Here is a 25,603-nt window from a genome sequence, read left to right as displayed (position 1 = left end):
GTGCACACCCTAATGAAATGTGCTGCGCACACTTATGGTCCCCAGCCTGTGACAATGCTTGGGATTCTTCCCTCTTGTGACGGGGCGGACAGGCCCTACACTGACGGACAGGGGGTAGCCCAGGCCCAGCTGGCGGAGAAAGCCCGCCCCTCCAGCCCTGCTGGGCATGCTCCCAGCGGAGCCTGGGTATAAAAGCAGAGGAAGCCCTGCAGCCAGGGAGACCACAGGATGAGACAGTAGACCAGGCTGGGCTGGTGTTTCTGCAGCAGCTGAGAATGGAGTCGCCGCCCGCGCCTGACCTGGAGACAGAGCCAGCAGCCGCCGACCCCAGGGAGGCAGGAGCGCGCCCGCAACCCCGGCAGGTACCGACTTGGAGGCGAATGGGCCCCAGGGGAACAGCCCAGGGCAAAAGACTCAAAGCTTGGCTCAGTGTGTATTGGCCGGATTCCCCGCCGAGCGGGCAGGAGCCATAGGCCCTGCCTAAAGGGCCCTGGGCTGGGACCCGGTGGAGAGGGAGGGCTTGGGTCCCCCTACCACCCATTTTCCCTGCCCTGGATAATCAAAACCTGGGCCAGGAGAGGCTTCTTGGAGAGGCAGGCCTCTAATGCCGTATTTACCCTGATAGAGGGGACATGAACTTTATAGTGAGACTGGTAATGTTGTATGTACCCTGAGAGGGGGACATGGGCTTTTATGTTGGGACTACTAGGGTTGTGTTCACCCTGATAGAGCGGACAATGGGCCTGTAAGGGAGGAGGCACACCCCACACCAGGGGTGTACCCCGTGACATGTCCCAAGTGCAGGACTCTACACTTGTCCTTGTTGAACCTCATCAGATTTCTTTTGGCCCAATCCTCTAATTTGTCCAGGTCACTCTGGACCCTATCTCTGCCCTCCAGTGTATTTACGTCTCCCCCTAGCTTAGTGTCCTCTGCAAACTTGCTGAGGGTGCAATCCATCCCCTCATCCAGGTCAATAATAAAGATGTTGAACAAAACCGGTCCGGTCCAAGAACTGATTCTTGGGGCACTCCACTAGAAACCGACTGCCAACCTGACATCAAGCCGTTGATCACTACCCATAGGGCCCGACAGTCTAGCCAGCTTTCTATCCATCTTACAGTCCATTTATCCAATCCATACTCCCTTAACTTGCTGGCAAGAATATTGTGGGAGACCATATCAAAAGCTTTGCTAAAGTCAAGGTATATCACATCCACTGACTTGCCTATATCCACAGAACCAGTTACCTCATCATAGAAGCTAATCAGATTGGTCAGGCACGACTTGCCCTTTGTGAATCCATGTTGACTATTCCTGATCACTTTCCCCTCTTCCAAGTGCTTCAAAATGGATTCCTTGAGGATCCCCCTCCATGATTTTTCTGGGGACTGAGGTAAGCTTGGCTGGTCTGTATTTCTCTTGATTGTCCTTCTTCCCTTTTTTAAAGATGGGCACTACATTTGCCTTTTTCCAATCATCCGGGATCTCTCCCGATCTTCACGAGTTTTCAAAGATAATGGCCAAAGGCCCTGCAATGACATTTGCCAACTCCCTCAGTACCCTCGGATGCATTAAATCCAAGCCCATGGATTTGTGTATGTTTAGTTTTTCTAAATAGTTCCTAACTTGTTCTTTCCCCACCAAGGGCTGTCCACCTCCTTCCTATACTGCATTGCCTAGTGAATTTGTCTGGGAGCTGACCTTGTCTGTGAAGACAGAGGCAAAGAAAGCATTCAGTACTTCAGCTTTTCCCACATCATATGTCACTAGGTTACCTCCCTCATCCAGTAAGTGCCCCACACCCTCTCTGATCACCCTCTTATTGCTAACATATTTGCTTTTCTTGCTGTGCATTGGGATGGTTTCTTCCTGTGGTAGTGCTGCTCTCCTAGGGTAGAACAGTGGCGTAGAGATGTATTAACTCATAACTGATTAAAGGTCTAGAGAACATGACATGTGAAGGAAGGCTGAAAGAACTGGGTTTGTTTAGTTTAGAAAAGAGAAGATTGAGGGGGGACACGATAGCAGTTTTCAGGAATCTAAAACGGTGTCATAGTGAGGAGGGAGAAAACTTGTTCATCTTGGCCTATGAGGATAGAACAAGAAGAAATGGGCTTAAACTGCAGCAATGGAGGTTTAGATTGGCCATTAGGAAAAAGTTCCTAACTGTCAGGGTAGTCAAACACTGGAATAAATTGCCTAGGGAGGTTGTGGAATCTCCATTTCTGGAGATATTTAAGAGTAGGTTAGATAAATGTCTATCAGGGATGGTCTAGACCCGTGGTCACCAACAGGTCAATCACAATCGACTGGTCGATCGCAAGGCCTTGACCAGTCAATCACAAGGCATCCTGTCCGCCCCACCCCCATTTCCCTTCCACCCCCGAGAAGCCCCACTATCTACCTCAAGTGAAAATAGAGGTAGTGTAGGCTTCCCGGGGATGGACAGAAGTCCTGGAGCTTAGCGCCACTTCGGCAATTCTGGAAGTAGTGCTAGCTGCTCTGCCGGGTGTACTGCGGGAGGGAGCATTGGCTCCCTGCACCGCACAGGAGGGGTGAGTCAGCCCCGGGGGAGGAATGCGCGCGGGACAGTTGGCCCTGTGGCAGGTGCGCGCGGGGTTTCCCTGCGTCGGGGGAGTTGGCTCCGGGGCAGGCATGCACGGGGTTTTCCTGCGCTGGGGTCAGCACCCGGGGCAGGCGCGCGCACGCGGGGTTTTCCTGCGCCAGGGGGTCGGCCCCGGGGCAGGCACGCGCTGGTTTCCCTCTGGAGGGGGGAATCCTGGGAGGAGGCAGATACAGGGGACTCTCTGCCTCCACTGGCATCCCACTCCCCAGCCCCCACAACTCTGTCCCCACTCCCCTAAGTCTGTCCCCACTCCCCTGTTCCCAGCCACAGAATTCTGTTCCCACTCCCCTGTTCCCAGCTACAGAACTCTGTCTCTATTCCTGTTCCCACTGGCACTCTGTCCCCTGCTGCAGAACCCTGTCCTCTGCCCTCCCAGCACCCTGTTCCCTCTTCCCTGCCCCCCGCTGCAGAACTCTGTCCCCACAAAATGTATAATTATAAATGCTTCATTTTAGATTTAAATAGCATGAATAAAAAACAGACCATTTATTTCATAACTATAAACACGTGATTTTAATTTTATACATCGCATAATTTAAAAATAAACTGTTTATCAGAGTGTATAAGTAAGGGCTGGGGATAGCAAGTGATGGACAGGAGGAGAATAGAGAGGGCGGGGCTTCAAGGAAGGGGCGGGGTGGTAGATCTTTGCCTGTTCTGAGATTTAAAAAGTGATCTTGGGTGTAAAAAGGTTGGAGACCACTGGTTTAGACAGTATTTGGTCCTGCCATGAGGGCAGGGGACTGGACTTGATGACCTCTCGAGGTCCCTTCCAGTCCTAGTATTCTATGATAAGCAAAAGCTTATAGATTAATGCTATAAACTACACGCACTTCCGCCCCCCCCCCCCCCCCTTTCTTGCCAGTAAATTTTTTAGCAGGCTGTCCAGCAGCCTGGCTCAGTCCTGGCTTGTGCTGGGTCCAGGACCCTCCTCTGCTGCAGCTCTTCATTTAAAGTGTATTAGGAGCCAGGCAGGCAGGCAGCCTGGTTCAGTTCCAGCTCGCACCGGATCTGAGAGCTCAGCCCCTCTTTCCCCCAGACAGGGGCTTCTTCCACCCCACCCTGCTGCTTCTGTATCAGAGGCAGCAACACAGGCAATAGGCATCTGGTTTGCGAGGGGAGCTGGTTTTTAAACTACCTCCCCTCACGGACCAGCTCCCACCTGGCACCCCGCACTGCTGCCTTTGATACAGAGGCAGCAGCACAGCGTGATGGGGTGTAAAGGACTCGCTGGCCCAGTTCTCGAGTTGCTCGCCCTGCTGGGCCTTGATTGCCTGAACCATTGGCCACCAAGGGTATCAAAACCCGACTGGTTGGGTGGGAAGTAGGAAAGAAGGGAGAGGGAGACTCGGGCCCACCCTCTCTCCGAGTCCCAACCCAGGGCCCTAAGGTCAAGGGGGTAGACTTCCACTCCCTAGACCTGACTGACGGGGCATTGCCCTTAACGCGTCAGTCTGTGGTCTTACATCCCTAGCCCCGCCCTGGGTTGCTTCCTCTCCCTTCCCTCTCACCAAATTCCCCATCCGTCTCTGGTTTCCCCCAAGGCGTCCTCAAACCGTCCTTTCCTCTGCAGGTTCTTCACCCCTAGCTCTTCCTCCCTCTGGCTCCCCCTTTGTCCCTTTTGGACCGCCGTCCTTGCCCTGTGCTCTTCCCCCCTGACCTTAGCATCTCCATATTTACATCCGGGCCTCTGTCCAGGCCCAATCCCCTCCGTCCCCACCTGAGTCGCTCCACCCCCTACCAGATGGGGAAGCGTCCGGTTGCCTGGCTACTCTGGCACAGCTGGCTGTGGGCATGGGCGCAGCTGGCCGTGGCCTCTGCCTCCCAGCGTTCTGCCGTGTCCCCTGACTGGGTCGGGCTTGGGGAGCTCTGTGGCCCTGATCCCGCTGCAGGACTTGGCGGCCTCACGCTCCCGCTGCTTTGCTGCCCTTCTCTGCCTGAGGGGAAGAGGCTGTGAGTTTGGGGCCATCCTGCCCCATCACACGGGGGTTCCTCAGGAGTGGGGCCGAAGTGCACTGGCTGCCAGCCGCATCCCCAGGGACTATAGAATAGTTGAGTAACCAATAAGAATTCATGACGTTAATCGATTATCCAATTAACCAATATTTAACATCCCTCTAGTAGGGAGTGGCAGTGGGGGATGGCAGAGCAGAGGGGAGAACTTTCCACAGGGGGGTGCCTTGGGCTCCCAGCCTGGTGCTGTGATTCAGGGATCTCGTTAAGGGAAAGAGCCTGGAGGAAAATCACAGTAGAAGTGACCAGGCTTTTCACCAGAGGAAGGACACAACGGAGCAAGTGAGGGCTGGGTGTGTAAGAGGGGCAAGGGGGCTGGGAAGCTGCCGAGGTGGTTCAATGGAAGGGATTGTTCCTTTTGGGCAGTGCCTCCCCCGGTCACACCACTGAAAGTTTGTCCTGCCGGCATTGGACTCACAGCAGGGCATTACTGGAAAGCTGGCTCAGAACATGTTAGTCTACGGCACCTTCATCTAACGCTTGCTGTAAACATATTTAATTGTGATTTTATAATCTTCAGCAGCACACATCTCTTAAATACCCCCTCCCCCAGGCTGCTGCCAGGCATAGGGGCACCAGATAATAGTACTGTGGAAGGCCCCAGACATCCTAAGGATTGCCCTGGAGAGACCCAGGAGCCCTGGCTCCCAGCCTTCCTCTCTCACCCACCAGTCCACATTCCTCTCCCAGAGTTGGAGAGAGAAGCCAGGAGTCCTGCCCCTTCCCCGCATTCCTACACTATAACCATTAAACCACCTAGTTTTCAGGCTGGTTAATTGTTATGTTCCTTTTCAACCTCACCCCAGCCAAGAAATATCTTTGCCACTGATCCCTTCCCCCCCACCCCACCCCAGCATGTGATCAGCAACAGGGGGTGACCCGCCACATCCCACCATCCCTCCCAGATGCCCTTCAGAGGCAGCTTCTTGGCCAAGTGGAGATGGACCCTGACCCCCAGCCTAATGGTTAAGTGCCACATTGGGGCCGGCCTCACGCCAGGGGACCCAGGCAGAGCAGGGATGGGAGGGAGCTGGAGTCATGGTTCCCAGCCATGGATCTGAACCTGGCTCCAGGCTGTGGCTCTCAACCAGTCCATGGGTGGCATGGCATTAGCCTGTCTGCTGCTGGCTGTGCTGGAGATGGGTCAGAGCTATCCAGGGGCACCAGTGGGTCCCCCAACCCATGGCAGGGCCTGGGGTATCAGGTACCCACTGTGCATCTGTCTGCCCATCCAGTCTCAAGCACATCTGTCTATCTGTCCCTATCTCCATCCATCAGCTCATTGAGCCATCTGTCCATCCAACCCCACACATCTTAGCCTGTCCCTCCAGTCACACCTCTATCCACCTATCCATCCATCCCCCACACCTCTGCTCAGCCATCCATTTATCTATCCATGGGTCTATTACCCACTTCTACCCCGTGGGCATCAAGATCCACATACCTCAATCCGTCCATCCATCCATCCATCTCCCCATCCTTTTGTGTATTCATCCCAACACACTTCTACTGTCCCATCCATGTCCACACACACACACGTCCATCATCCACTCCCATACAGCTCTGTTATCTATCCATTGATCCATCCCCATACACACCACTTGCCTGTCTGTCTATCCATGCATCTATATATACACACACACTGCCCTGTCTGCATCTCTCCCCATATACCTCACTCGCTCTGGATCCATCTTCCTACAGCTTCTCCTGGGCTCCCCATCTTTGCCCTCAGGGCTCAGATCCCTGTTCTCACCAGACCATTACACTTTGTCCCCACGGATGCACATGTGGCTGGCTACCTGTTCCCTGGTGGCTCAGTGGGAGAGGTGTCTTAAATTCCAGTTGGTGTCAGCGGTGAGATCCCCTCTAGTTGGTGTGAGCAGTTGGATATCTTATCTGGTGCCCCCTCCTGGCCCTACAGTGATCTGCATTCACTGAAGGCTCTCGATCTGGCCAGACTTCCACCTTCTAGATCTGTAATCGAAAGAGCAAGAGTCCAAGGGCAGAGAAGGGGGAGAGAGGAGAAGAGAGGACAGCAGCCATGAGCTACATCATTCGACCCTGGGCTCTGAGGGACCTGAAGGATCTTGTGCGGCTGATTCAGGTGAGAAGCAGATGGAAGCAAAATTACCCCCTCCAGGGAATGGAGCTGGTCAGGAAATGTAGCAGTGGATGCAGATAGAACCCAGGTGTCCTGGTTCCCAGCCATTCCCCCGACTCTAACCCTTGAGCCCCCACTCCTTTTCCAGAACTAGGGAGAGAAACCAGGAGTCCTGAGTCCAGCTGAAAATTACCCCATTCCCAGAATAGCAGAGATATGGGCAGGTTAAAAAGAGGATCAGGGCACTTTAATGTGGGACATAACAGCTGTTTAGCTAGGGATCCCTCACCCAGCGCCGAGATGCACCCACCTCTGGTGCAGGGCGGCTGCTTATGCAGTTAACTGAAGCAGGAGCAGACAGCAAGTATCTGTTGCCTCTTACAGGAAGCTGCAGCATTTCACAAGGCTTTGGATCAGGTCAAAACTACCCCCAAAGGTAAGTTGGTGGGGCGATGACAGGAGCAACATTCATGGCTGCATTTTAGTGCGAAGGGGGCAGCTGCTTAACTGTAAGCACTGTAAACCCCCATGTTCCTGCCCCCCTACGCCAAACCACCAGCCCCCATTTCCCTCCCAGAGCTGGTGAGAGAACCTAGGAGCCCTGGCTCTACCCTACTCCCTCCCCTGCTCCAACCCACCAGCCTCCTCTGTAACCAGCGTGGCTGGGCTGCCCGTTTCTGGGACCAGGCTTGGCTGTATCTCTCTCCCTGGCCCCTGCAGCGCTGAGGGTATGTCTACACTACAAAGTTAGTTCGAACTAACGGACGTTAGTTCGAACTAACTTTAATAGGCGCTACACTAGCGCTCCGCTAGTTCGAATTTGAATCGAACTAGCGGAGCGCTTAGTTCGAACTAGGTAAACCTCATTTTACGAGGACTAACGCCTAGTTCGAACTAGCTAGTTCGAACTAAGGGCTGTGTAGCCCTTTAGTTCGAACTAGTGGGAGGCTAGCCCTCCCCAGGTTTCCCTGGTGGCCACTCTGGCCAACACCAGGGAAACTCTATGCCCCCCTCCCGGCCCCGGACCCCTTAAAGGGGCACGGGCTGGCTACGGTGCCCGTGCCAGGTGCAAGCCTGCCAGCACCCAGCTAGCAGACCCTGCACCTGGCACGGCACAGAGCCACCCACCCGATGCCCCCCAGCCCACCCCCTCTTGCCGAGACCAGGCTGGCGGCTCCCGGGAGCTTGCCCTGGACCGCAAGAGGCGGGCACCTTCCTGGGCTAGTGCGGACATCGTGGACCTCGTCCACGATCTCCGCACTAGGCACAGGAAAGTGGCCGTCTAGGGCAGGAGAGCTGCCAGCCTGGCCACCCAGGACCAGGTGTGCATGAAAATCAAGGGGGTCCACTGAGACCCCCGACACTGAGCCCTGAGCTTACAATGGCCGTCCTGGGTCAGACCAAAGGTCCATCTAGCCCAGTAGCCTGTCTGCCGACAGCGGCCAACCCTAGGGACCCTGGAGGGGATGGACCGAAGACAGTGACCAAGCCATTTGTCTCGTGCCATCCCTCTCCAGCCTTCCACAAACTTTGGGCAGGGACACCACTCCTACCCTCTGGCTAATAGGACTCCATGGACCCAACCTCCATGACTTGATCTCACTTCCCTTTAAACTCTGTTCTAGTTGTAGCCTTCACAGCCTCCTGCAGCAAGGAGTTCCACAGGTTAACTATTTGCTTTGTCAAGAACAACAACTTTCTCTTACTAGTTTCAAGCCTGATACCCATTCCTTTACTTTGGTGTCCTCTAGTCCTTCTTTATGGGAACTCAGGAAGAACTTTTCTGAATGCACCCTCTCCATCCCACCCCTGCTTTTAGAGACCTCTATCCTGTCCCCCCTCCGTCTCCTCTTTTCTAAGCTGAACAGTCCCAGTCTCTGTAGCCTCTCTTCATCTGGGACCTGTTCCCAACCCCTGATCATGTTAGTTGCCCTCCCCTCTCCCAGCCTTTCTCTTCCCCTCTCCCACCTCCTTTTCCCAGTCTCCCCCAGTTTTTTTCAATAAAGACAGAGTCAATGTTGGAAGAAACGTTATCTTTATTTTGTACATCAATAAGAAGGGGGGCTAGGGAAGGGTAAGTGGAAGGAGGTGAGGGAGGAATGGGGTACGAGCCCCCGATGGGGAGGACTGGGCTGGCTCTGCGGGCTTCTGGGGGTGGAAGCTCTCCTGCAGCCCCCCAATTACTCCCTCTCCCCAGATGGCAGCCTGCGGCAAGTGCAGCCGGGCTGATGGCCGAGTGGTGTGATGTGCCCAGTGTGGGCACTCAGGGCACTCCAAGCCAGAACTTCTTTGCAAGCGGGGCACCCCTTAGAACTGTGTGTCCGGGGTGGGGGTCGGGACCCTTTAAGCGCAGCCCTCGGCTAGCCTGAGACAGTATCTCCATGCTCTAAGTCCTCCTTTTATGCCCTGCCGGCACTGCTTCCGGCCATCCTTAAGCCCTGTTCAGAGTCCACTCAATGTGGACTTGCTAGTTCGAACTAGCAAAACGCTAGTTCGAACTAGTTTTTAGTTCTAGATGCGTTAGTTCGAACTAGCTTAGTTCGAATTAACTAATTCGAACTAAGTTAGTTCGAACTAGCGCTGTAGTGTAGACATACCCTGAGAGAGGACGGCCTCAGGACGCACCCCAAATTTGGCTGTCTGGTTGAGGAAGTTCCCCCTGAGCAGAGGAGCAAAGAGGGTGAGACATGGGAATGGGGGGAGGGGAGAGGATGACATACGTTTGTCCAGCAGGGCGGGGGCTGGACAACATTTGGATGGGAGACTCAAGCGGGGGGCATTCTCCCCTGGGAGGCAGGGCTAGCCCCAGGGCAGTGTTAGGGGGTACTGTGGGGCAAAGAGCAGGGGGTGCTCTCCCCAGTCTGGCACCATGGGGCGCTGTGGTGCTCAGAGGGAGGCGTTTGATTCCATAGAGTGCAGCTTATATCACACCCTCCCCAGAGCTGGCTGCATCTCAGTGCCAGGTAAGGGGTCCCTGTGCAACCAGCTGCTCTGCCCAAGAGGTGGCCGCATTACAAGGCCAAGAAAGGCTAAACCTTTGCTGGCTGACATCTCGTGTCTCTGCGCTCGTTGCTGCTTTGTCCAGGTCACACGATTGTCGGGTACCAGTTCCACTACTCCAGCTACTGCACATGGGAAAGGTGGATCCTTTTCGGTGAAGATCTGTACGTGATGCCGGAGTTCAGAGGTAGGGCGCGGTGTGGCAGTCAAAAGCAAGGTGTGGGGCTGTCACAGACTCACAGGTTGTGCCCATACTTGGCCCCATGGTTCCCGGGAGAACCCCTTTCAGTGTGACAGCCCCTTCTTGGGGGGGGGCACTCTCTCTTGGGGGTTGAGCCCCTGTGCGTCATGGGACTGTACCTCCCTGATCCCTCAGCACTCCTGGTTCTGTCTGGAGCCTTTTGGGGAGTCCACTCACTCCGCTCCCAGAGGGTATGTCTACACTACAATGTTAGTTCGAACTAACGGATGTTAGTTCGAACTAACATTCATAGCCGCTACACTAGCGCTCCGCTAGTTCGAATTTGAATCGAACTAGCGGAGCGCTTAGTTCGAACTAGGAAAACCTCATTTTACGAGGATTAAGCCTAGTTCGAACTTACTAGTTCGAATTAAGGGGTGTGTAGCCCCTTAATTCGAACTAGTGGGAGGCTAGCCCTCCCCAGGTTTCCCTGGTGGCCACTCTGGCCAACACCAGGGAAACTCTATGCCCCCCTCCCGGCCCCGGACCTCTTAAAGGGGCACGGGCTGGCTACGGTGCCCGTGCCAGGTGCAAGCCTGCCAGCACCCAGCCAGCAGACCCTGCACCTGGCATGGCACAGAGCCACCCACCCGATGCCCCCCAGCCCACCCCCTCTTCCCGGGACCAGGCTGGCGGCTCCCGGGAGCTTGCCCTGGACCGCAAGAGGCGGGCACCTTCCTGGGCTAGTGCAGACATCGTGGACCTTGTCCACGATCTCCGCACTAGGCACAGGAAAGTGGCCGTCTAGGGCAGGAGAGCTGCCAGCCTGGCCACCCAGGACCAGGTGTGCATGAAAATCAAGGGGGTCCACTGAGACCCCCGACACTGAGCCCTGAGCTTACAATGGCCGTCCTGGGTCAGACCAAAGGTCCATCTAGCCCAGTAGCCTGTCTGCCGACAGCGGCCAACCCTAGGGACCCTGGAGGGGATGGAACGAAGACAGTGACCAAGCCATTTGTCTCGTGCCATCCCTCTCCAGCCTTCCACAAACTTTGGGCAGGGACACCACTCCTACCCCCTGGCTAAGACTACTCCATGGACTCAACCTCCATGACTTGATCTCACTTCCCTTTAAACTCTGTTCTAGTTGTAGCCTTCACAGCCTCCTGCAGCAAGGAGTTCCACAGGTTGACTCTTTGCTTTGTGAAGAACAACTTTCTGTTGTTAGTTTGAAGCCTGCTACCCATTCCTTTCCGTTGGTATCCTCTAGTCCTTCTATTATGGGAACTAATGGAGAACTTTTCTGTATGCACCCTCTCCACCCCACTCGTGCTCTTATAGACCTCTATCATATCCCCTCTCCATCTCCTCTTTTCTAAGCTGAAAAGTCCCAGTCTCTTTAGCCTCTCTTCATATGGGACCTGTCCAAACCCCTCATCATTGTAGTTGCCCTCCCCTCTCCCACCCTCTCTCTTCCCCTCTCCCACCTCCTTTTCCCAGTCTTCCCCAGTTTTGTTCAATAAAGAGAGATTCTGTTTTTGAACACAATTGTTCTTTATTTTGTACATCAGGAAGGGGGGCTAGGGAAGGGTAAGTGGAAGGAGGTGAGGGAGGAATGGGGTACGAGCCCCCGATGGGGAGGACTGGGCTGGCTCTGCGGGCTTCTGGGGGTGGAACCTGTCCTGCAGCTCCCCAATTGCCTCCTCTCCCCAGATGGCAGCCTGCGGCAAGTGCAGCCGGTCTGATGGCCAAGTGCTGTGATGTGCCCAGTGTGGGTACTCCGGGCAATCCAAGCCAGGACTGCTTTGCAAGCGGGGCACCCCTGAGAACTGTCTATCCAGGGTGGGGGTTGGGTCCCTTTAAGCGCAGCCCTCGGCTAGCCTGAGACAGCAGCTCCACACTCTAAGTCCTCATCTGATGCCCTGCCGGCACTGCTTCCGGCCATCCTTAACTTCAGTTCAGGGTCCACTCAGTGTGGACATGCTAGTTCGAATTAGCAAAACGCTAATTCGAACTAGTTTTTTAGTCTGGATGCGTTAGTTCGAATTAGCTTAGTTTGAATTAACTAATTCGAACTAAGTTAGTTCGAATTAGCGCTGTAGTGTAGACATACCCTGAGGGACACTGAGGCTACGTCTAGACTTCAAGTTTCTTTTATTTGGAAAGAGAGCGTCCACACAGTAAAAGCACAAAGAAAAAGCGATCTGCTTTTTCAAAAGATAGTGGCCAATCAATGTGGATGCTATCTCGCATTTAAGTTGCGATTAGTATGGATGGAGTGGTCACCAGGGCACCTGGTTTATTTCCTGGAAGCCTCTTCTTTCGAAAGAATGCCCCCTTCCGCGTCCACACACACCTTTTTTTGAACGAGCTCCTTCAGAAAAAGGCTTCTTCCTCATAGAAAGAGGTTTATCAATGTCGGAAAAACCCCTCCGTTCTTTCGACTTTCTGTCAAGAGAATGCAATAGCAGTGCAGACCTAAATGTAGTTTTTCTGGAAAAACGCTGCAGTGTAGACATACCCTGAGTGCCAACCACTCTGCAGGCAGCCCCTTGGGAAATGCAACAAATCCCCCACTTTGTCACAGGGACTCAGAAGAGGGCACTCTTCCCAGACACTGATACCCGGCCTTTCACGGAAACAGTACTAAGACACATGCATGGTTATGAAAGACTCTCCAAGTTGGGGACTGAACTCACAGATCATCAGTAGGCAAAGGATCCCTGTATTGGGGATGTTAATAATCATGTTTAGTGTAAATGTGCAACCGCTGAATTTTTTAGCTGTTACACCTTTATATGCAGGGGGCAGGCAGGAGCCTTTCAAGACATCTCTCTGCAAACACTGGCTCCTGCCCCACCACCCCGCCCGCCTCTGATAGGTATGTACAGGGAGACAGCTTGAAAAATGGCTTCTCATGTGTACCGGCTCTCACCTACCTCCCTACCCACCGCAGTGCTGCCGCCCCTCTATCTGAGGCAACAGTGCAGAGGGGCAGGTGGCTCTGCAGGTGCCGGCATGCATGAGGAATGAGCTTAAAAGCTGATTCCCCACGGGCCCTGGCTCCTGTCTCCCACACTATGAACAGAGGCAGCAAAGAGTGTGTGTGTGTGTGTGTAACCATTAGGATTAACCGATGAGCCTGGGCTTATCCGTAAATTATTTAAACGACCACATGCTAACATCCCTACCCTGTTTTCCAGCCACCCTGCCTCAGAGGTGCTGCATCTCAGTGCCAGGCGAGGGTAAGTTTAGTAGACCTGTATGGCCGATCTGCCCTAGAAGTGAGGCCTGTGGCTTGTGCTCTCTGGGCTGTGGGACCAGCTGATCACAGTGGCTCTGAGATCATGAATCTCCAACTGGGCAGTTTCTGTTCTTCTCTGCAGGCAGAGGAATCGGCACCAGTTTATTGAACCAAGTGGCCAAGGTGAGATTAGCTCAGAAATTCAGTCTCCTTTCTCAGTAGGCCAGGTCCCAGCTGTGTCCGTGCTCCCATGGGGCCAGGTCCCAGCTGTGTCCGTGGTCTGTCAATGCGTCCATGATCCCAGCTGGGGCCAAGGGGCTGTCGCTGCGCCCAAGGGGCCAGGTCCCAGCTGTCTGTGGGGTCATCAGTGTGTCCATGATCCTAGATGGGGCTGTTGCTCAGCTGGAATCAGTGGGGCCAAGCCGCCAGGTTACTACCGTGCTGTGTGGGGCCAACCACTGCTTTCCTACAGCAGTGTGGGTAAGACGGCGCTGGTTCGGCCACTATGGGTGAGTCAGTAAAACAGCTCTGCCCTCCTGCAGATTGCGCTGGCCTCTGGGTACACCCAGTTCCGGTTCATGTCAGCCAATTGGAACCAGCCTGCCACGGCATTCTACGAGAACCTGGGGGCAGTGAACGTGTCGGCAAGGGACAGCTGGAATGTGTGGCACATGGAGGGTCAGCGGAAGATAGCAGCATGGGTTACACAGTGAAATGCTGCTACCAGGAGGCAGCTGGGGAGAAGACACACCTGATTTAATCCACCAGCCCTCTCTCCCCTCCCAAAGCCAGCTGCACTGATCTAACCCACCAGACCCCTTCCCTGAACCAGGGAGAGAAACCAGGAATCCTGCATAGTCAGTACTGCCTGCTGCCAGAATTTGACTCTGAGCTGTGTCCACATCTGGACTCTGTGCTGGCAACAGATGGCGCCCCCTGGGAGTGCCACAGAGTGTGATCTGTCATGGGGTAGCAGGGCTCCTACGGCTTTGAACCCTCGTCAATAAACAACAGTGTCAACTCGCCTGTGACTGATTCTGTTTTGGGGGTGAGGGTGTAACTTTCCATGTCTTCAGGGCCACTTGAGAAGTGGAGCTGTGAGGTTTATGGGCCATGGTGCAGGGGCTCTGGGAATACCCTTGGCTTGGGGTCTGGCTCCATCAAAGTTTGGGGCCAGGCGAGAGATCTGCTACCTCAGATGATTTAAGAACCTGGTGGCCCCCACTGCAGTGTGACAAAAGTAGCAACCCTGCCCATCCACGCCGCATGCTGCTGCCAGCACATCCCCACGGGCCTGGGCAGGGGAGTCTCTGCACGGCCTGCCCTGGGCATCCCTGTGGCCAGTAGGAGCTGCGGGGACAATGTGTGGGCAGCAACACATGAAGACCCCACCCACCCATCCACCTAATCATAGAACTGGAAGAGACCTCAGAAGGTCATCAGATCCAGCCCCCTGTTCTAGGCACGACCAATTCCAACTAAATCAAGCAGCTGGTTATGCAGAGATCCCTCACCTGCTGCCAGGGTGGGGTGCCCCAGGTAAGCCCAAACCCCAAGCTCCCCCCAGAACCCACCCTTCCCCCTCCTGCCCCAAAACTTCCTCCCAGAGCCTGAACCCCTGGCTCGTGAGTTAGAGGGGGCGGGTGAGGATGGGAACCAAGACTACTCGGCTCTGGAAGGGCAGTGGCGGTTAGTGGTTAGAGCGGGAGACGCTGGGAGCCAGGACTCCTGGGTTCAATTCTGGCTCGAGCCTCCTTTAAGCGGGGGGGAGGGAGCACCTCTAGGCGGGCGGGGCTAGAAGAAGTGCACATTGGGAAACACCATAAACTCCCCAGCCGGGAGCCCCTCCTCCTTCCCTTAGCTCCTAGCTGCAGCTGGCCTGGGGGGACGCGCCGAAGCGAGGGATTCAGGCCCCAGAGCCGCGGGGTACCCCGGCCCACCCCCAGCGGCTCCCGGACTCCGCAGCCAGGCGATCGGGGCGGGCGGCAGATGGAGTGTGTCGTGCGGCCCTGCCGGGCAGAGGACTGCGTGGAAGTCATGCGGATGATAAGGGTAAGGGGGAGGCGGGCAGAGAACCCAGGAGTCCTGGCTCCCAGCCCCCTGCTCTAACTACCAGTCCCCACTGTTCTCCCAGAGAACAGGGTGTGTGTATAAGGGGGTGCCTAGGGAGCTGTGGGGTGGAGAACGGAGGGGTGTATAAGGGGGTGCCTAGGGAGCTGTGGGGTGGAGAACGGAGGGGTGTATAAGGGGGTGCCTAGGGAGCTGTGGGGTGGAGAACGGAGGGGTGTATAAGGGGGTGCCTAGGGAGCTGTGGGGTGGAGAACGGAGGGGTGTATAAGGGGGTGCCTAGGGAGCTGTGGGGTGGAGAATGGAGGGGTGTATAAGGGGGTGCCTAGGGAGCTGTGGGGTGGAGAACGGAGGGGTGTATAAGGGGGTGCCTAGGGAGCTGTGGGGTGGAGAAGGGAGAGGTGTATAAGGGGGTGCCTAGGGTGCTGTGGGGTGGAGAACGGAGGGGTGTATAAGGGGGTGCCTAGGGTGCTGTGGGGTGGAGAACGGAGGGGTGTATAAGGGGGTGCCTAGGGAGCTGTGGGGTGGAGAACGGAGGGGTGTATAAGGGGGTGCCTAGGGAGCTGTGGGGTGGAGAATTGGGGGTGTATATTTGTGGGGCAGAGGGGTGGGGGAGGGATTTTCAGAGGCCAGAGGGAGGATTTGGGGGCACTGGCAAAGAATGGGGGGAGGAGATTCTGGGGGGCTGGTTGGTGTGAAGCATTTGGGGGATACTCAGGGGTTCCCTTTCTGCTCCCCCCCCTCCCAGGAGCTGGCAGAGTTTGAGAAGCTCCCAGACCAAGTGCAAATCAATGACCAAGGTTAGCCCTACCCCTGCAGCCCCCTTCTATCCTTGCAGCCATAGCTCCATAGGGCTGGCCGGGAAGAGGCACTGGAGGGCTTTACGCTCTCCTCTTCTCCCCCCCCTCCAACCCCTGGGCACCTGGGTTTCATGTTCCCTGTAAGCTGAGCACTTGGATGGCTGCCCAGCTGATAAGCAGCGTGCCCCCAGCTGGAATCATGTGTTTCTCCTGGTGGTTCATAACTCCATATGGCTTGGTGCACATAAATTTTATTCTGCATATGGATGGAAAAAAATTAAAGGGAACATTGCATGGGTGTGCTCCCCCTTTCTTTTGGGGCAGGTGGGGACGGAGGCAGCTGGCAGGGGAAAGCGTGGAAATGGGTTTGCTGATGCCCCAGTTTGGGGGGGCTGGGAGAGGAGGGGTGCTGCCTGTGAGTGACAATGGGGTTCTTCCTCGTCCCTTCCTCCTGTGTGTGCCTACCCCCGTATCATCCCCAGTGCTCAGAGAAGACGGCTTTGCCAACGACCCTTTCTACAGATGTCTGGTGGCTGAGGTCCCACCCGAGTACCGGAGTCGAGATGGTAACCCCCCAGCACCCATGGAAGGACACCCCCAGACACTAGTGGGGTCTGGCATCTTGGCACAGTAATGTAACTTGGGGCACCCCAAAAGGCCAGAGTGAGCCCAACCCCACGATGGACCAGGGCCTCCCACAACTAGATACTCCGCTTTCTCCTGATGCACTTAGATCCTCCCCAGCCATCTCTGACCCAGCTCTGTATCCAGGTGGGACAGAAGTAAACTTGGGAGGTACATTTGGGGAGGGGGAATAAGAGAGACAGTTAGAGGAGGGATTCAAGAGAGTCTGGGGGTGAGATTTTTTGGGAGGTTAAAGGGATCATTTTGGGGGAAAGGTCCAGATCTTTGTTTGTTTGTATTCTGTCTGATTCACTCTTTCCACAGAGGGACCCCAATAAAATAGATCCCAGCCTCCTCTCCCCTGCCAGAGTTGGAGAGAGAACCAAGGAGTCCTGGCTCCTCTCCTCCTCCCCCTGCCCCTGCTCTAACTGCTAGCCCCCACTCCCCTCCCAGAACCAGGGATAGAAGGAGTTCCTGGGTAGCTTTGGGTGGAGAAGGGGGAATTGGAGGAAAGAAGGGAATGTGGGGGACTGGAGTTTGGGATTTGGGCACTGGGGGGCTAGGTGGAGAAGGCATTTCTCTGGGGCTGGGGGAGTAAGAAGAAATTGGAGGTGGGAGAGGGGAACGTGGGGTTTGTTACACTTTGTTCCCCATCCCAGGACATACCATCGTGGGGTACGGCCTCTATTTCTTCACCTACAGCACCTGGAAAGGCAGGAATATCTACATGGAGGACCTGTACATCATGCCTGAGTTCAGAGGTATAGATCTGGAGGAGAACAGGATGAATTTGGGGTCCCCTGGCATATGTACCCCCAACTATGCTGGTATGGTTGTCACCCAAGGGGAACAGTTGGGACAAGGGAAAGAGGAGCAGAACCAGGAGTCCTGGCCCCCAACCCCACTACTCTAAACAACCAGCCCCCACTCTCTACCCAGAGTCAGGGAGAGAACCTAGGAGCAGTGTTCCCTGTAAGCTGGCACTTGGGTGGCCACTCAGATTCTAATGCCACCCAGCTGATTAGCGAGGGTTTGTGTTTGTATTGGTGGTGCACATTTGCACATGCCTCAATGCTCATAACGTGTTCCACACATGAATGGAAAAAATCTAGCCATGGATGGAAAAGATTAGAGGGAATATTGCCCAGGAGTCCTGGCTTCCAGCCCCCTTGTTCTAACCCAGCAGCTCCCACTTTTCCTCCCAGAACTGGGGAGAACCCAGGAGTCCTGGCTCCAGCACCCCTGCTCAAATCCCTAGTCCCTACTGTTACATTCTGCTACTGATTTCTCTCCCATACAGGTAAAGGCATTGGCAAGAAGCTCATGAGTAAAATTGCTGAGGTAACAGGATGTTATGACCCTTCCCAGTTCCTTCCTTTTATTGGTCTTAGATCACCATGCCACTATCATTGTTCCCACTTATACTATGAGGGAAACTGAGGCATTTGCCTGACTCCTAGCCATCACTCCCCACCTACCCACCCCCTCCCAACCATATCTTTCTTCACTATCAGAGCTGGAGAGGGAACCCAGGAGTCCTGGCTCCCAGCCCCCCTGCTCTAACCCACCAGGCCCCACTCTGCTCCTACAATCAGAAAGAGAACCCAGGAGTCCTGACACCCATCCTCACCCAGTTGATTGCTCTCAGATAGGCGTGGAGAACAGATGCATCGAGATGAAGTTTGTGGTGTTGGACTGGAACCAAGCAGCCATTGACTTCTACCAGAGCCAGGGGGCAGTGGACCTCACAGCTGCTGAGGGCTGGCATTTCTTCCACTTCAAAGGAGATGCCCTGGTTCGGCTGGCACAGGGGCAAACTGGACTGTGACATGGCTTTTTTTCCTGGCACAGCTGCACGGGAGGGGAAGGAAGTTTATTCACTGTACCACATGGAAGTGTCTACATGACTTATCACTGAGAAACCAGGAATCCTGGATTCTCTCCTCCCCTCCCCGATCTAACCTACCAGCCTCACTCCCCTGCCAGAGCACAGGAGAGAACCGAGGAGTCCTGATACCACCATGCTGCTGTAAACCTCCTTCGGCGATGTTCCTATTAAAATCCTTTTCTTCTGATCAATTTTCAGGGGCTGTGTGCGGTTTGGGGGGGGGGGGAGGGTTGGCATGGTGGCAGGAAAGGGGGCAGTGCAGAAGCCAAACCCACCAGCTGTGGGGATCCTGAACTCCCCTAGCATCTTATCTCCCAGCAGGCCCCCGCTTCCTTTAGCACATGGAATAAAACCATAGGGAACAAATATTTGTCTGTGTCCAAATTACTCACTCCCAGCTGTGTTATAGTGGGGGGTTGGAGGGAGCAGCAGAAATTTGGAGGGAGCAGCTGGGCATGGGGTGAGATGTCAGGCAGAAGTCACCCACTGCTTCTACTGACCTAGCCCACTGCCCCAGTGTTGAAATCTTTGTTGGATCCCAGGAGACTCACCCTGAGAGGGGTCACAGTAGAGGGAGTATGAGACATGGTTTCCACTCTGACATCACTCTACACTACAGGCTTGGCTCTGTAGATGTTGGCTGCGTCTAGACTGGTGCTCTCTTGCGCAAATACTTTTAACGCAAGAGTTCTTGCATTAAAGTATTTGTGTAAGAGAGCATTTACACTGGCATGTGCCTTTGCACAAGAGCATTCCATGCCAGTGTAGATGCTCTCTTGCGCAAGAAAGCTCCGGTGGCCATTTTTGCCATTGGGGCTTTCTTGTGCAAGAAATTCCTGTCCTGTCGACACTGCCCTCTTGCGCAAGAACACTTGTGCAAGAGTGCTTTTTCCCGAGTGGGAGCGTCAAAATTCTTGCACAAGAACACTGATGATCTTACATTAGATCGTCTGTGTTCTTGCACAAGAACTCGCGACCAGTTTAGACAGCTGGCAAGATTTTGCGCAAAAGCAATTGCTTTTGCGCAAAATCTGGCCAATGTAGACACAGCCTTTATGTTTAATGGAGGTGAGACAGTCCTTTGTCATGGGTCTTCCCAGCACAATGGGGCTGCAAACTTAAGGGGAGGAGGGTCCTGGGCCCAGAGCTTGGTCAGGGGAATCTGGATAGCACCTGGTGCAATGGGACCAAACCTCCAGCATGTGGGCCGCTCTACTTCTTTCCCAAGGGTCTAGTCTGGTGGGAATCCCACCCCAAACCTCGTCCGTTCCCAGGACGGGCAGCTGTGATGAGAGATGGTGATTCCCTCTGGCTCCTGGGAAAAGGAGAGAACACCCAGGCATCCTGGATCCCAGCCACCCTTCTCTAATCCATGAGCCCCCATTCTCCCAAAGCCAGGGAGAGAACCCAGAAGTTCCATACCGCTCCCCCCCACACACAGCTCATGTTGGTGATGGAAATGGAGGCTGATGCTGCAATGAGTCCTTGGCCCTTCCTTGAAGTGCAGGAAGGATGGGCAGTCCTGCCAGGAGACACTGCGGAAGGGGCATTGTGTAAGGATAAGGCCCCTACGGCCTTTCTCTGTTGCCAGATTGCAAAGAACAGTGACCATTAACTGAAAAACAGGAATTCGTATCCTCATTCCATCTAAGGGTATTTCTACACTACAGCACTAATTTGAACTAACTTAATTTGAAATAAGCAAATTTGAATTGGTGCATCTAGACCTAAACACTAATTCAAATTAGCGTTTTGCTAATTTGAAATAGCATGTCCACACTGAGTGGACCCTGAACCGAAGTTAAGGCTGGCAGGAACCAGTGCTGGCAGGGCATCAGGTTAGGACTAAGAGGGTGGAGCTGCTGCCTCAGGCTAGCCGAGGGCTGTGCTTAAAGGGACCCAACCCCCACCCCGGACAGACAGTTCTCAGGGTTCCCCGCTTACTTGTCTACCTTGATGAGAGACAGCAAAGCAGTCCTGTCTTGGAGTGCCCTGAGTGCCCACACTTGGCACATCACAGCACTCGGCCATCAGCCCAGCTGTACTTGCCGCAGGCTGCCATCCGGGGGGGGTCAATCGGAGGGCTGTCAGGATCCAGGAGGCCCTGCAAGAGAGCTTACACTCCGAGGAGCCTGCAGAGCCACCCCAGTCCTCCCCATCGGGGGCTCGTACCCCATTCCTCCCTCACCGCCTTCCACTTACCCCTCCCTAGCCCCCCTTCCTGATGTAAAAAATGAAACGTGTTCAAAAATAGAAACTCTCTTTATTTAACAAAACAGGGGGGGGGGGATTAACCTCTGGGGAGACTGGGAAAAGGAGTGGGAGAGGGGAAGAGAAAGGGTGGAAGAGTGGAGAGGAAAACCTGGGAGGAGGGAGCTGGAAGGGGGAAGCCAGTGGAAGAAGGGGGAGGGGAAGTCTCAAACTATGGAGGCTGTGAAGGCTAGAACTATAACAGAGTTTAAAGACAAGTTAGATAAATTCATGGAGGTTGGGTCCATGGAGTGCTATTAGCCAAGGGGTAGGAATGGTGTCCCTGGCCTCTGTCTGTCAGAGGCTGGAGATGGATGACACGAGACAAATTGCTTGGTCATTGTCTTCGGTCCATCCCCTCCGGGGTAGCTGGTGTTGGCCGCTGTCGGCAGACAGGCTACTGGGCTAGATAGACCTTTGGTCTGACCCAGTACGGACATTCATATGTTCTTATGTTCTAAGCTCAGGGCTCAGGGTTGAGGGTCTCACTGGACCAACTTGATTTTTCATGCAAACCTGCTCCTGGGTTCGCATGTGGCCTTTGGTGGCCAGGCTGGCAGCTATCCTGCCCTTGATGACCGCTTTCCTGTGCCTAGTCTGTGCGGAGATTATGGACGTTGGAGGCCTCCCCCGAAACCTCGATGAGGTCCACAATCTCCGCACAATCTCCTAGGAGCCGCCTGCCTGGTCCCGGGAAGAGGCGAAGGGCTGGGTGGTAGTGGGTGGCTGGCTCATGCCATGCTAGGTACAGGGTCTGCTGGCTGGGTGCTGGCAGGCTTGCACCTGGCACAAGCACTATAGCCAGACCGTGCCCCTTTAAGGGCTCCGAGGCCGGGAGGGGAGCAGAAGAGTTTCCCTGGTTGTGCCCAGAGTGGCCACCAGGGCAAGCTGGGGAGGGCTAGCCTCCCACTAGTTCGAATTAAGTGGCTACACAGCCCTTAATTCAAACTACTTAATTTGAACTAGGCATTAGTCCTTGCAGAATGAGGTTTACCTAGTTCGAATTAAGCACTCCGCTAGTTCGATTTAAATTTGAACTAGCGGTTTGTATATGTAGCCCCTATTAAAGTTAATTCGAACTAACGGCTGTGAGTTTGAATTAACTTTGTAGTGTAGACATACCCTAAATTACATTCAAATCATGTACTACCAGGCTGCTAAGGAGGAGACCCTGGAAACTTCAGACTCCTGATGGAGGCCCTACTTAAATGTACACCCCAAATTAAAAAAACACAGTAAGAGAACCAAAAAAGTGCCATCGTGGCTTAACAACAAAGTAAAAGAAGCAGTGAGAGAGAAATAGGCTTAGTTTAAAAAGTGGAAGTTAAATCTTAGTGAGGATATTGGAAAGGAACATAAACTCTGCCAAATTAAGTTTAAAAATATAAGAAAAGCCAAAAAGGAGTTTGAAGAACAGCTAGCCTGAAACTCAAAAAGTAATAGCAAAATGTTTTTGAAGTACATCAGAAGCAGGAAGCTGGCTAAACAACCAGTGGGGCTCCTCGACGATCGAGATGCTAAGGAGCATTCAGAAGACGAGAAGGTCATTGTGGAGAAACTAAATTAATTCTTTGCTTTGGTCTTTATAGTTGAGGATGTTAGGGAGATTCCTAGACATAAGCCATTCTTTTTAGGTGACAAATCTGAGGAATTGTCCCAGGTTGAGGTGTCAGAGGAGGCTTTGGAACAAATTGATAAATTTAACTGTAACAAGTCACTGGGACAAGATGGCATTCACTCAAGTGTTCTGAAAGAACTCAAATATGAAATTGCGGAAACACTGGTCTAATGTCAATACCAGGCAAATTAGTTGAAAATATAATAAAGAATTAAATTGTCAGACACATAGATTAACATAATTTGTTGGCAAAAAGCCAACATGATTTCTGTAAAGGGGACTCATGCCTTATTTATCTACTGGAGTTCTTTGAGAGGGTCAACAAACATGTGGACCAGGGGGATCTAGTGGATATAGTGTACTTCAATTTCCAGAAAGCCTTTGACAAGGTCCCTCACCAAAGGCTCTTACATAAAGTAAGATAAGAGGGAAGGGCCTCTCATGGATTTATAACTGGTTAAAAAACAGGAAACAAAGGGTAGGAATAAATGGTCAGTTTTCAGAATGGAGAGAGGTAACTAATGGTGTCCCCCAAGGGTCTGTACTGGGACCAATCCTATTCAAGCTATTCATAAATGATCTGGAGAAAAGGGTAAACAGTGAGGTGGCAAAATTTGCAGATGATACTAAACTACTCAGGATAGTTAAGACCAAGCTGACTGTGAAGAACTTCAAAAATCGCACAAAATGTGATGATTGGACAACAAAATGGCAAATGAAATTTAATGTTGATAAATGAAAAATAATGCACATTGGAAAAAATAATCTCAACTGTACACACAATAGGATGGGAACTAATTTAGCTATAACTACTTGACAGAGATCTTGCAGTCATTGTGGACAGTTTTCTGAAAACATCAGCTGTCAAAAAAGCAAACAGAATGTTAAGAATCATAAAAAAAAGATAGCGAGTAAGACCGAGAACACTTATTGCCTCTATATAAAACCATGGTACGCTCACATCTTGAATACTGTGTACAAAGTCCAAAGGTCCATCTAGCCCAATATCCTGTCTTACAACAGTGGCCAATGCCAGATGCTCCAGAGGGATCTCCCCTTAGTCTCCTCTTTTCTAAGCTAAAAAGTCCAATTCTTTTTAATCTCTCTTCATATGGAACCCATTCCAAACCCTTAATCATTTTTGTTGCCCTTTTCTAAACCTTTTCCAATGCCAATATATCTTTTTTGAGCTGAGCTGACCACATCTGTACTAAAGATATTAAATTTAGATTAATCAACTAATTGAATACTCAATGTAATTTGCATCGGCTATTCAATTAGTTGATAAGGGCGCCTCCGCCTTTGAAATGTAGCAAGAGCCCTTAAATGTGTCAGGTAAATGTGTTAGTTGTTAATAATTAGAGTAAGGGTGTTACTGCATAAGGCTTTTTCACTGGTAAAAAGTCTTGCAAAAAGTTCTGCTTCCCTGAAGGCAGAAAAAGCAACAGGTGCTCTGGCTTTCTGACCTGGAGAGCACCAAAGGCAGTATGGGCTAGTAAATAAAGCACTGATCTGGGTGATCTTGCACTAGTCCCCTTATGTGCCTCCATTTTACCATCTGTAAAATGGAGATAAGAATATTGACCTTCTCTAGAGCACCTGGAATATTAAATATGCTCCATCTCTCTGTTTCCTAAGCTCCGCCTGGCTTTCTCTGCCTCCAACAAGCTGTGACGTATCAAGGACTGTATGTATTCTGTTTGCTTTGTGGGATTGTATATGATTCTGCTGTCCTGTGCAGTTCTGTAATGACTCTATGTGTGTGTGTGCCTCAGTTTCCCTGGGCACTGCAACACTATCTGGGCAAGGAGTGGGAGGCTGGTCATGATTCAATGGGGAAGAATGTGCAGCCTCTCACTTCCTGAGGGCCAGATGACAATAGATAAAACCTTGGGCCTGGGGGAAGGGTCAGTCTTGGCTGGTTTAGGATGGGAAAAGGGGCTTAGAGCAGGAAGGGGGAAGTGTCCCTGTCAACAAATAAACCTTCTGTTCTATCTGCTGGCTGAAAGTCATATCTGGCTGTGGATGGGGGTGCAGGTCCTGGGGACTCCCCCAGACTCTGTGACAGTGGTGTCAGTGGTGGGATGGACTGCACCCCATGGATGGAGTATCTGGAAGTAAGTGACTGTGGTGCAGTAGAAAGAAGGGGGCTTGCAAGAGCTAGACATGCTGAAGGCATTGAGAAGCGGTTTCAGGAAGCGGGGAGGCTTATGGCTTAACCTGAGTGTGATCTCTGAAAAGGAGTGTTCCCCAGGAGGGGTTCCCCTGTGGACCATGGGAAGTGGTCCCAGGAGGCAGAGTGGTCTACAATCTAACCCCCTGGGAGAGTGATGCTCCAGGAGGCTGGCACACTGAAGGGTTCTTCCTGGGAATTGTGGGGTGCTGCAGCATCTGCCTGTGAGTCTGCACCCAAGAACAGCGGGAGATGGCCTAAAACCGACTCCTTAAGGCGGGCATTGTGGAGCTGGGCAAGGAGAGGGGGCTGCCTGTTGGGAAATTCACCAAGCTAATTACCCAGCTGGAAGAGAATGATCATTCCAGAGAGCTGGATCCAGGGCTGGATGGAGGCATGGACGAGCCGGGCAGCTGCCCAGGGCGCCAACCGATGAGGGGCACCTGATGGCAGCTGTAAGGGGCACAGCTGCCATGTACAGCTGCCATCAGGAGCCACACGCCCAGCTCCCGCAGCGCCAGCCTGCCCACATCATCGTGGCACCAGCCAGCAGCGCCCTTCCCCCCACGGCTGCGGGGCCCTGCACGGCCTGGCGCGTGTGCTAGCAGCACTGGCCAGGCCAGGCTGGGCAGCGCATGCGCTGAGCGCCCCATGGGCAGGCCCCAGGCTATGCGCCAGTGGCCGTGGCCGGCGTGCGCATGCACCCTGCGCCCGGGGGCAGCACCGCGTACCCGGGCCCAGGGCGCCAAAAGGACTCGGGCCGGCCCTGGCTGGATCCCATCTTGGCTGGGAGCAGCCAGACTGCCCCAAGAGCGTTTCAGGATCTGAGGCAGGAGAGAGGGCTGGAGACTGCCAGACAGACATGGTGCCCACCAGGATGCGCTCAGCCAGCAGTGGTTCATCCCAGGCAGGTCCCTCTCAGTGGATCTGTGACAGCTGAAGAGCTGCAGCTAAAGGAATTGGAGGACCGTGATAAGAAGCGTGAGGACTGAGAGAGACAGTGGCAGCATGAGCG

The 25,603-nt window shown here is 53.5% G+C and overlaps 2 protein-coding genes across 10 annotated transcripts; both read left to right on the top strand.

The window, feature by feature from the left end:
* The first annotated feature begins 81 nt into the window (after positions 1 to 81).
* LOC106732520 (thialysine N-epsilon-acetyltransferase-like) lies at positions 82 to 14,192 on the top strand. Of its 2 annotated transcripts, XM_075907940.1 has the most exons (7): positions 82 to 362; positions 6,564 to 6,746; positions 7,128 to 7,179; positions 9,829 to 9,930; positions 13,128 to 13,169; positions 13,311 to 13,351; positions 13,711 to 14,192. In XM_075907940.1, the coding sequence occupies exons 2-7, from the start codon at positions 6,684 to 6,686 to the stop codon at positions 13,879 to 13,881; spliced, it is 471 nt and encodes a 156-aa protein (XP_075764055.1). In that variant the 5' UTR covers positions 82 to 362; positions 6,564 to 6,683; the 3' UTR covers positions 13,882 to 14,192. The 2 variants fall into 2 exon arrangements, with proteins under 2 accessions (XP_075764055.1, XP_075764056.1); XM_075907941.1 differs by lacking the exon at positions 13,128 to 13,169.
* A 779-nt stretch (positions 14,193 to 14,971) lies between these two features.
* On the top strand, positions 14,972 to 18,738 carry LOC102461192 (thialysine N-epsilon-acetyltransferase-like). Of its 8 annotated transcripts, none has more exons than XM_075907933.1 (6): positions 14,972 to 15,220; positions 15,984 to 16,035; positions 16,518 to 16,601; positions 17,319 to 17,486; positions 17,960 to 18,000; positions 18,174 to 18,530. In XM_075907933.1, the coding sequence occupies exons 1-6, from the start codon at positions 15,158 to 15,160 to the stop codon at positions 18,309 to 18,311; spliced, it is 546 nt and encodes a 181-aa protein (XP_075764048.1). In that variant the 5' UTR covers positions 14,972 to 15,157; the 3' UTR covers positions 18,312 to 18,530. The 8 variants fall into 8 exon arrangements, with proteins under 8 accessions (XP_075764048.1, XP_075764050.1, XP_075764052.1 ...); XM_075907935.1 differs by having other exon boundaries at positions 14,973 to 15,220; positions 18,231 to 18,530; XM_075907937.1 differs by having other exon boundaries at positions 14,976 to 15,220; positions 18,312 to 18,530.
* The last annotated feature ends 6,865 nt before the right edge of the window (positions 18,739 to 25,603 follow it).

This window comes from Pelodiscus sinensis, chromosome 24, assembly GCF_049634645.1.
Source record: "Pelodiscus sinensis isolate JC-2024 chromosome 24, ASM4963464v1, whole genome shotgun sequence".
Classification (NCBI taxonomy): domain Eukaryota; kingdom Metazoa; phylum Chordata; order Testudines; family Trionychidae; genus Pelodiscus; species Pelodiscus sinensis.
Note: the sequence above shows the minus strand (reverse complement) of the source record. Positions and strands in the feature narration are given on the sequence as shown.